This window comes from Mustela erminea, chromosome 10 (assembly GCF_009829155.1).
Source record: "Mustela erminea isolate mMusErm1 chromosome 10, mMusErm1.Pri, whole genome shotgun sequence".
Taxonomy (NCBI): Eukaryota; Metazoa; Chordata; class Mammalia; order Carnivora; family Mustelidae; genus Mustela; species Mustela erminea.
In genome coordinates this window covers 77027237-77038277 of record NC_045623.1, presented here as the reverse complement: position 1 = coordinate 77038277, position 11041 = coordinate 77027237, and the positions used below count along the sequence as shown (strand labels likewise).

Here is an 11041-nt window from a genome sequence, read left to right as displayed (position 1 = left end):
CTCCCTAGTGCGGCTGCGCGGGGCCCGGGATTCGGGCAGGGCCGCGGCGCCGCGGGCAGCGGAGCGTGCGCGAGTGCGGGCGCGCCCCGGGACTGATGGCGGAAGTGGACCTGGTCGCCGAGTTTCCCAAACCTGCGAATGCTGCGCGCTATGCCGAGGTTATGGGTCGCTTCGTCGCCCGGCTGGGTGCGCAGGGCCGGCGAGTGGTGTTGATCACGTCCGGCGGCACCAAAGTTCCCCTGGAAGCCCGGCCAGTGCGCTTTCTGGACAACTTCAGCAGCGGGCGGCGCGGCGCTATCTCGGCCGAGGCCTTTCTGTCCGCGGGTTACGGGGTCTTGTTTCTCCACCGCGCTCGTTCCGCCTTCCCCTTTGCCCACCGCTTCCCGCCCCAGACCTGGCTGTCGGCGCTGCGGCCCTGCGGCGCAGCCCCTTCGGGCTTGCTGAGCCTGGAGGCCGAGGAGAATGCACTTCCGGGCTTCGCGGCAGCTCTGCGGAGCTACCAAGAGGCTGCGGCGGCCGGCACCTTCCTGGCCGTGGAGTTCACCACTTTGGCGGACTATTTGCATCTGCTGCAGGCTGCGGCCCAGGCGCTCAATCCGCTGGGTGCGTGCGTTTATAGGAGTTCAGGGTTTCCTGCAGGCAGAGCCTTTTTCCCCAGACACTTTCCCCCCAGACACTTTTGCCCTCACCTTTTCATTACCCGCAGTCTAACGGCCGGGCTGCCTGAGTTGAAAGGAGCTGATCCCATATCCCACTCCGATTTATTACACCCTGTGCTTCTCTCTGCAGGCTCTTCTGCGATGTTTTACCTGGCTGCGGCCGTGTCAGATTTCTATGTTCCTGTCTCAGAAATGCCTGAACACAAGATCCAGTCATCTAGGGGCCCACTGCAGGTGATGGGCGCTTCTCTTCCAGAGATCCGATCCCCTATAATCAGTCTTGGGTTAATTTCCTCTTGATCTGGAGATGGCCTTTCTGCATTCCATATGTGATAGGCCCTAGGGATACAGATGAATAAGACACCGCCCTCCCTCAAGAACCTCACAATCTAGTGAGGGAGCTGGATACAGACATAATTACAGTACAGAGTGATAAATGCTCTAGTAGAGGTACGTACAAAGTGAAGTCAGAGTATGGGGTGAGTGAATCTTGGGGAAGTCAAGGAAGGCTTCTTGGAGGAGATGACATAAACTGGGTTTTAAAAAGATGTACTGAGAGTATAGCAAACAAAGTAGGGAAGGTCATTCCAGAAATAGTACAAATTGGAATTTGGAAATGAACAGTGTGCTGTGAAATAAGTTGTTCGATAAGGTTAGAGAGCAGGGAGAGAGGGGCACAAGGTGGGTGGGCAGACCGAGGAGAGCTTATTTCGTAGAAGATTTTGTATTCCTTCTTAAGTAGCTTGGACTTCATCCTGTGGAGCTAAGGAAAACAAGTAGGCGAATGAGATAAACTTTTTGTTTGAAAAGAATATTCTAGCATCAGTATGAAAGGTGAATTAGAGAGTAGTGGTTGCAGGTTAGGTGACGATTGCTGTAGTTTAAGCAAAGGGTATGGAGTGGCTAGTGGTGTGGTTGAGATCTTGAGGTGATCTGGCATACTGGAACCTGAGACAATTCTTAATCATTTATGTTCAAGCAGAATTTAAATAGGAGAAACTACCTGTGAGACACTTGCTGACTTTGTAGGACACTTCATTTGTTCATTTCTGCAACAGATACTTATTCAGTGCCTACTATATGCCAAGTACTGTAGTAGGACCTGGAGATAAAGCAGTGTTAAGAAACATACTGTGCCCTTAGTTGCATACACTCTTCAGAGACCGTAAATATGTCAGATGCATATTATGTTAGGTAGTGAAAAATAGTAAGCAGAAAAATTAAGTGGGGAATGGGAATATAATCCCTCTCACTGCTTGCTAACTTTCTGAAATCCTGATATTATCAGAGTAATTTCACACTTTGAAAATTTTGGGAGATTTAATTTATCCTGTATTTTTAAAAAAGATTTATTTATTTATTTATTTGACAGAGATATCACAAGTAGGCAGAGAGGCTGGCAGAGAGAGAGGTGGATGCAGGCTCCCCACTGAGATCCCAATGGTGGTGGGGGGGGGTGGATCCCAGTACCCTGAGATCATGACCGGAGCTGAAGACAGGGTTAACCCACTGAGCCACCCAGGTGCCCCTCTCCTGTGTATTTTAGTTCTTTCTTGAAAGAACACAAACCAACTCAGCATTCTTAGATGGTATCAAGAATGGTATAGTAGGAATTTTGATCAAGTGAAAATAAAATCAGTTCTCTTTCTTCAGTGCTAAGATATGTTATGAGTGACAGTTTTTAAATGGAGTCCAGTAGCCATTCTACTGGTACAAGGAATGTTTTAGGTTAAGAGATTTAAAAACCCAGCATTATACTTCTGCCAAAGTTAATTTGCATTATGGATTTGTGTGAATCGATTAGTTTATTTGAGTCTTTGGCTTAAAATAAGGGGGATACTTAAGAAAATATAATGCTGTTTTTCAGAGCTCAGTTAATGGTGATGAGGGTAGTAGGGCAAGGTTAATTCATAAGACATGATTTGTCTCAGAATTTGTATGAAGCCTTGGAATTAGGTATCCTTATTACGGAGGATTATCCTTCGCTTACAGAACCAAGGCTTCTAAGCTAAGCATTTAAAATGCTCTGAAAAGTTTGACAATAAAAAATCCCACTTAAATTTGACATCGCTAGAAATCTGAGTCCCTGCTTCCTTAGTTTCCCATGAGACTGACCTACTAGATATTGACCTTTGTTTGCTTATTAAGCTTTTCTTTTTCCAATACAGATAACAATGAAGATGGTGCCAAAAATGCTTTCTCCTTTGGTTAAAGACTGGGCTCCCAAAGCATTTATAATTTCCTTTAAGTTGGAGACTGACCCTTCCATCGTAATTGATCGTGCACGGAATGCTTTGGAAGTTTATCGACATCAAGTGGTGGTGGCCAATAGCCTTGAGTCACGACACTCCTCTGTGGTTATTTTAACGAAAGACTCCGAAACCAAGATATTGCTATCAGAGGAAGAAGTAGAAAAAGGCATAGACATAGAAGAGAAGATAGTGAGTGATCTTCAGTCTCGACACACAGCTTTTATACATGACAACTGAAGTTAAAAGCCTTTGTAGGATCAAAAATTGTTCAGTGGGAAAAAAATTGTTCAGTGAATCAGGGCGTATATTCTAAGTGGTAAAAATAAGTACTTTGCTTTCATGAAGACAAAATATGAAGGGAAAGAAACAGTGAGTGGTATGCAGGTGAAGGTAGTTTGGTATTTGTCTATTAAAGGTCATTTCATACACAATAAGAATGAAAACAAAAACAAAGCAATTATGACCAAACCACCTGACACACTTACCTGATTATCACCTGGATTTTGAAAATGAACACGAGCTGTTTGTCACCTTTAGAAAAAGAGCTTATTGGGAATTATATTCCCCAGCGTGTACATGTGAGGCCTGAATATCAACCTTCTTCATACTATGAGAAGGATTATGGATGCATGAATGGCCATGCCTTAAAGATCAAATATTTCTTGATGCCTACTATGTGGTAGGCCCTGAGGATTATGAGGATTAAAACGATGAATAAATATGTCTGGGAAATGGGTGTATGAAAAATAAAGTGCAATAAAGCGTGTGCCCAAAAGCCAACATGATGGAAATGATGTTTTGGGGAATTTATCGAAGGGGAGTACAAGAGAAGGACACTTCCCTTAAAATAGGTTACCTTTAGAATGATGAGCTTCTCATACATTTACTTTTTGCTCCTTTTCTTAGGTTGACTCTCTATTTGAGTTAACAGTTTACCTTTCAAATATTTTATAATTGTGCTTAATGGAAACTTGGCTTCTACCTGGGGCAAGGAAGGGGACTAGTTGTGATTTCTGCCCTGAGGGAAGCTTTACTATATGGTAAGGAGTAGAGGCTTTGGAGCCATCTCAGCCAAGCTGGGCCTTTTGAGCTGTATCACCTATTAGTTTTGTAAGCTCAGACTCATGACTTAATCTCAAGTTATTCATTTATGAAATAGAGATAATAAGCCTCTCTGCTGAATGGTGCCCTTTGTTGTGAGGCTTAAGTAAAACAGTGAAGATACAGCATTAGTCATCTGGTGTCTGGCATGTAAATTTTTTAGCTGCACATAAATTTTTCTCAGCAAGGCAGTATTCTGATGGTGCCTTGCATGATCCCTGAATTCTTGAGTTTTCAAAGCTTCTGTTACTGTCCTGGGCTTTGGGTTGGGAGTGCACGAGAAATGTGGCTCAGAAAAATCCCCTAAATGATCTGTAGGATGGTCCAGAGTGCATGTTGAGAAACTACCATCAATAAATAGGTAGAAGTGGTAAATACACTTCACGTATTTGATTTAAAATGCAATTAGCAATATTTCATGGAGTTGGGAAGAGTAACCCAATGTGATGGCAGTGGTGCAATAAATTGCAGTTGAAAAGATTTGAGCAGAGGTGCAAAGATGCATTGAAATATGTCACTAAATCAAGAAATGTGACTTACAAGCAGAGGGAAAATAACTGCAGCAATCAGCACTGTTCTGGAAGCAGCAGTCCCATGGAACAAAAATTTTAACTTAGGGTCCAATTAGCAAAATCTCAAAGACAACAGGCTCTGTCAGAGTAGCTTCGGTACTGAAGGGATAAGAAGGAAAGACTGATTTTCTTCCTTAACATCTGTAGCTTCATGTGGATGATGACTGTCATCCTGTTTGAATGTCCAATGAGGGTAAATGGAGTGAAAACTAGAAGTGATGTTGGTTTCTACCATCTATTACTTCCCTTGGGAACCATTTCCTATCCTGTATTGTTAGGCTTAAACAAACACCTTTTTCCTACATGGAATTATTTAAAGTGTTTTCCAATTCAGTTTAATTTCCATTTGGAGCACTTAAACAGTATTACACATGTTAAAATTCCAGGAGGTTTTTTGTTTGTTCGTTTTTTTTTTTTAAGATTTTATTTATTTATTTGACAGACAGAGATCACAAGGAGGCAGAGAAGCAGGCAGAGAGAGAGAGAGGAGGAAGCAGGCTCCCCACTCAGCAGAGAGCCCGATGCGGGGCTCGATCCCAGGACCCTGGGATCATGACCTGAGCCAAAGGCAGAGGCTTTAACCCACCGAGCCACTCAGGCGCCCCTGTTTTTTCGTTTTAAACAGCAAGGAGAGGAGCGTGCAGAGAAAGAGTGAAAGGGAATGCGAATCAATGAGAGCAAATGGGAAAGCACTTGATCTGGATTGGAGGACCAAGAATTGTTTCCCTGAGGAAGTGACACTTGATCCGGTAAGTAGGAGTTAAGTGGACTGGAAGTGGTGAGTATTTTAGATCAGAGAAAACACACTTGTAAGGTGGAAATGGTTGAAGTACTTCCATAAAGTAAGGGGTGAGATCTGTCCAGATAACTGGCAAAGCTTTGGAAAGGGTCCTATGTGGAACTAAAATAAGACTGAAATGCGGGTACCTAGTTAAGATATCAGCAAAGCAAGGACCCCCCAAAATGGGTCAAATCAAGCTTTGGTGAACTAACCAGAATCTTGCAATTAAGAGCATTCAAATGAACATGTTATATACCAAGCCTCTCTTCAGTTGTCAATTTGAAATTTTATTTTGCACAACATAGGTGGAGGACCGGTTCACTTAAACTGAATTTTCAGTGTTTAGGACTTCTAAAGGGCTTCTGTCTTTGGGACAATTCTAGTCAAATCCAATTTCTTCATTTTTATAACAATAAAGCCAGATCCGAAAAATGTGATTTGTCTTAGGCGCCCCAGGTAGTGACAGATCTAGGCTTAAAATTCACAACTCCTAACCCTCTCCCTTTTAAGAATGAAGTTACTTCTAGATAAATAGAACCAAGGTTATTAAGCCGGGTCTCCACTTAAGGCCTGGCGGGAAGCTATTTGAGAGTTGTAAATGTCTGGGACAAAACGTAACTTCAAAGTAGGAAAAGTGCTTCTATGTTGTTACCGTGGTTACTGCAAAGCCAATGGAATGAGGCGTACTTTCGTTTCTGTCTAAAAGCCCCGCCCCACGACCCGACGGCCAATGGTGTGCACTGTCTCCACAGGAAGAGCATCCCTTGAGCCAATGGTGCGCGTCGTTTCTATAGTTCCCGCCGGAAGGACGCCTCGGCGTCTCTGCGGCAAGAGCGGTTGCTATGACGCCCGGGCGTGGGTAAGCACCTGCCGCTGGCCGCTGAGCAGCTGTGGAGCCCAGTGAGCCGGGACCCTCGCGGCACTCTACGAAAGTGTCCTGCCTGGTTCCTGAGATTCCCGCGGTTCTGCCTTAGCCCCGAGGAGGAAGGCGCCTTCTCTGCGTTCTTTTTCTGCATTCCAGGTCTTTCCCGCTTCTCTCGCTAGTGTGACCCGAAACAGGAGAAGAGCCTCTCCTGGCTCTGCCTTTATAGTGGCGGGCCGGAGTGATTCTGCTTGAAGAAGGGACCCAGCCGCCACAGGCCTTTAGAATTAGGCCGTCTGCCCTTTTTAGAGAGGGCTTGGAACCCGTCGGTTAAGTGGGCGCCCCTTTTCTCACCGCCCCGGCGAAGACTCAGCCCTGCACAGACCACGGCGCCTGGTGGGCCTGGCCCGTGCCGAGTCCTCCGAGCTACGGCTTCCCCTGGTCGTAGGCTTGTGAACAAAGAACTGCCGTTTTCCGCTTATTCGCCCTATGTTCATCATGCAGAACCTTAAATGCCGATGAAGCTCTGGAGAGGCCTTTTGTATCTTCAGCATCGGACGTCATCAAGTCAGTTACCTTCTGCCTTTCAAGCTACGATCTCATCCGCTTCTCTCATCACCCTCAGCACCAGTTTTCTCATCCTGCTCATTCCACAGCCATTTTCACCCTTTCTTGTCCATGCTGCACATCACTGAATGTCCATTCGTCTCCACCACCTCTGCCATCTGTAGACCACCTCCCTCTGATTTCCTACTACAATGCTTTGGGTAGCTAAGTATTCCACATTCTTCAGCTCTGGAATCCTTTGGAAGATTTTCTTTGTTTCTCTGCACTGCGGCCAGCTTCCTGTCTTGGTTAAACTAACTAACACGGAGAAGCGCGCTTTGGTAAATACAAACAGTGAATTCCTTACAAGCCTAGTGTGTTTTGAAACTGAGGGGGAAAAAATCAAAATGCGTTTTTAGGCCCATTCCACGCTCATATAAAGAAAGATTGTTCCTTGCTCAAGTGAATACTCTGTTAGATTTACATGATGTATTTATGCATGTGAAAAGATCATTCAGAATGATCATGCAACCGGATTTCAACTTTAAGCCCATATGAATGCAGTGCCTTGATACCATCAAATTTTCTGGAGAGGAGATGCTTAAAATAGTTCTTGTGCCTTCTCTTCATGTCAGTTCCTTTTCTTTTCTTTCTTTCTTTCTTTTTTTAAAGATTTATTTATTCATTTTAGAGAGTACACATATGTATGGGGGAGGGGGCAGAGAGAGTGGGAGAAACAATGACACTCACTGAGTGGGAGGATGGGGATCCCCAGGGACCATGAGATCAAGACCTGAGAGGAAATCAAGAGTTGGCTGCCCAACCCACTGAGCCACCCAGGTGCCCCTTCATGTCAGTTTCTTAATGGGAAAACATTCTTTATGACCTGAGCCAAGAAACAGAAACAATGAGGAGGAATGATTGAAAATAAATATTTTTGGCAACGAAGCAGGCTTAATAGTCCTAAAAAGACTGGAACATAGAACTTTAAAAAAATAGAATGAGATTCATTTAGAGCCAGTGCAGTTTTCTTTTAGTTGAAAAACTTTAATTTGTCTTAACGTTTGTGTTCCTCGTTGAGTCTCACTATTTCTTTTTCAGTATTCAGGTTTAAGTGTAAACGTATTTTGAAGACATATACTTTTTGCAGGTACTTTGGGGGCTTCAGCTTTCTCTTCTATAATGGATTGGAGAAGAAAAAAAAAGTTCTAGGGATACCTGGGTAGCACAGTCGGTTAGGCGGGTCTCCCACTCCCTCTGCCCCCTCTCCCATACATATGTGTACTCTTGATTTTGGCTGAGGTCATGATCTCAGGATGGTGAGATCAAGCTCCAAGATCAGTGTGGTATCTGCTTGAGATTCTCTCTCTCCCTCTCCCTCTGCTCCTCCCAATGCTCACACTCTAAATTAATTAATTAATTAATTAATTAATTCTTTTAAAAAAGAGAAAAAGTTCTGAAACTTTATCCATTTTTCACATTTAATGGATAAATTCTAACTTTTGAAAAGCACAGGGTTAGGTGCTGTATTTTAAGGATCTTACCTTTCCCCTTCCAGTATGTATTTACTGAATAAACATCATTAGGGAGCACGGAAAAGTAACTTTTTAAGAACTTTCCTCTCACCCTAGGACAGTGGCTCTAAACCCAGGGGGCGATCTTGTTCCCCATGAGACATTTGGCAAAGGATGGAGATATTTCCGGTTGTCACAGCTGGGGATATGTTAACTGGCATCTACTTGGCAGAGTACATCTTGCTATGCACAGAACATCTCCCAACAATAAGAATGATCCAGCCCAAATGTCAGTGACACTGAGGTTAAGAAACCCTATCCCAACATATCAAGTTCATTTTCTGTTCTGGGTCAGCCCCTGCTAACAAGTGTACATTTTACATAGCTGTAATGCTAGTATACATTTTTGCCTTTCTTTTCCTCTTTATTTTGTATTTTAAGCATTTAAACATTGCTACATTGTTTTCAGTTTTTTGAAAAGTATTTTTCTCCTCATTTTACTTGGGAATTGAGAAGGAAAAAACTGTGTATAACATGTATCATATTTAAGATGCCTAGAATTTTAAAATTATATTTGTGTAGAAAGGAGAAAGATGGTTAAGGTGAACAGCCTGTCTGGGTATATCAGTTTTTGTGGCCATGCTATTTACTTTTGTTCCTTAATGTCACTGTAAGAACGTGAGATCCAAAACTTATCTTTTCCTCAGAGCCGGAAGATGTGCTCTAGCACGAGATATGGTCCTGACTCCTTCATTGTACTTTGAGGGCACCTGTAAGGGAAATAAGAACAAGAAACAATGACTCTGTGCCCATTCTCCTTACCCTCTTTCCATTTAAAATTCTTTGTCTCTGTCTTAGTTTGTTTTGACAACTTTACCAACTCATTCTTTACATCTGGAAGTTGGGGTGGGGTGGGGGACAAAAACTTTTTAAGATAGTTAATGAACATTTATTCAGTATCTAGTCTGGAGAGAATAGTTTGTGTGTGTGCTTTGTTATGTGGGTTATTTTATGCGCAGTTTAGATGTTAGAGCATTTATAATTCAAATAATGGATTTTTTAAAAAGATTTTATTTGAGAGAGAGAGAGAGTGAGCACGAGTCATGGGGAGAGGCAGAGGGAGAGGGAGAGGAAGAAGCAGATTCCCTGCTCAGCGGGGAAATCGTCGGAGACTCAAAGATTGCTTCTCTCATGATAGTATATTATCTCTGGCAGTTTGCCTCTACCCCATGTATCCAGGATGGCTGCTCAAGCTTCAGCGATCTTATGTGTATGTATTCCAGCCAGTAGGATGGAAGCAGTAGTGAGGAAGAGTGATCCCATTCCTTTCAGGGCACTTCCTAGAGGTGGCGCACAATTCCATTTACAACCCCATTGGTGAGAACTTAGGCCACAGAGCTGTATCTTCCAGTAAGGCAGGCGGCTGTATGATCATTCAAGAAACCAGTTATCTTATGCTGCGGGAAAAGGGAAGAATAAATATTGGGGGACAACTGGCAGTCTTTTCCACTAGCACATGTGTTTGTTGTAATTTCAGTGTGTTTCTGTTTCTTCCCATTTTTTTTTTTCCTAGATAGAGCTGGAGCTTAGCAAAGATGGATTATTATTTAACCCTAACAACCCCATGAGGTAGGCATTGTTATTAATCCATTTTATTGGGGGGTAGATAAAAGTTTAAAGAAGTTAGGTGACTTGCTTAGTCACAAAGCTATAAAGTGGCAGGGCCAGGGTTTGAACCAAGGTATATCAGACTCCTATATCCGTGCTGTTAATCACCATGATGGTGAGAAAGGCAGAGAGCCAAAGTCAGGATTCTTAGGAATGGCAGCATCTCAAGGGGCTGTGGAAGAAGAGGAGCCCAGGAAGAACGGAGAGAAGAAAAGGCCAAAGAGGTAAGAGTAAAAACAGGAGAAGTGGTAAGTGATATTTTGAGTATAGTGGTAAGAACAGAAGTCAAAATGCAGTTGAGGAGGAGAGGGGAAGACAATTTGGAAGGAGGACAGTAGCTTCAGAGAAATGTGGTGGGGTCAAAGGAGGGTAATTTTTGTATCTTTATTTTTAAGACCAAAAACATCCCTTATTTTTGAGAGAGAAAGGGTGAGAGCCTGTGTGGGGAGGGGCAGAGAGAGAGGGAGAGGGAATCTTTTTTTTTTTTTTTTAAGATTTTTATTTATTTATTTGACAGACAGATCACAAGTAGGTAGAGAGGCAGAGAGAGAGGAGGAAGCAGGCCCTCCGCTGAGCAGAGAGCCCAACATAGGGCTTGATCCCAGGACCCTGGGATCATGACCGGAGCCGAAGGCAGAGGCTTTAACCCACTGAGCCACCCAGGTGCCCCGGGAGAGAGAATCTTAATTAGGCTCTACACCCATCATGGAGCCTGACTCAGGGCTCGATCTCATGACCCTGAGATCATGACCTGAGCTGAAATCAGGAGTTTGACACTTAACCAACTGAGCCAAGCTGGCAGCCCAAGGCCAGAAGCATCTTGAGTGAAGGGCAAGAGATCAGTAGTGAGGGAGATGATGAGTATAAAGAAAAGAAAAAACTTCCTTGAAGAACCAGTATGGGATGGGAACTCGAACACAGGTGAAGAGATTTGCTTTGATCAGGAGGATGGAAGTCTCCTCTACTGAGCAGAGAAAGAGAACAAGGTCTCTCAAGATAAAAGCTAATACCTCGGTATAGAAGCTGACAGAGTTTTATGATGACTTTAGTTTCACTAGTGCTGTGGGAGACAAGGTCATCTGCCAA

General features: G+C 43.6%; 2 protein-coding genes across 5 annotated transcripts in view; both read left to right on the top strand.

Moving 5' to 3' along the window:
• Positions 1-8: 8 nt before the first annotated feature.
• Positions 9-3693, top strand: PPCS (phosphopantothenoylcysteine synthetase). 4 transcript variants are annotated; one of them, XM_032302371.1, is made up of 3 exons: positions 9-603; positions 790-893; positions 2828-3693. In XM_032302371.1, the coding sequence occupies exons 1-3, from the start codon at positions 96-98 to the stop codon at positions 3146-3148; spliced, it is 933 nt and encodes a 310-aa protein (XP_032158262.1). In that variant the 5' UTR covers positions 9-95; the 3' UTR covers positions 3149-3693. The 4 variants fall into 4 exon arrangements, with proteins under 4 accessions (XP_032158262.1, XP_032158263.1, XP_032158264.1 ...); XM_032302372.1 differs by having other exon boundaries at positions 33-575; XM_032302373.1 differs by lacking the exon at positions 790-893 and having other exon boundaries at positions 341-603.
• Positions 3694-6155: 2462 nt separating this feature from the next.
• Positions 6156-11041, top strand: part of CCDC30 (coiled-coil domain containing 30) — a 115823-nt gene continuing 110937 nt past the window's right edge. The window contains 2 exon segments of the mRNA XM_032302166.1: positions 6156-6794; positions 9861-9916. The gene's annotated coding sequence lies outside the window, so the exon portion shown is untranslated.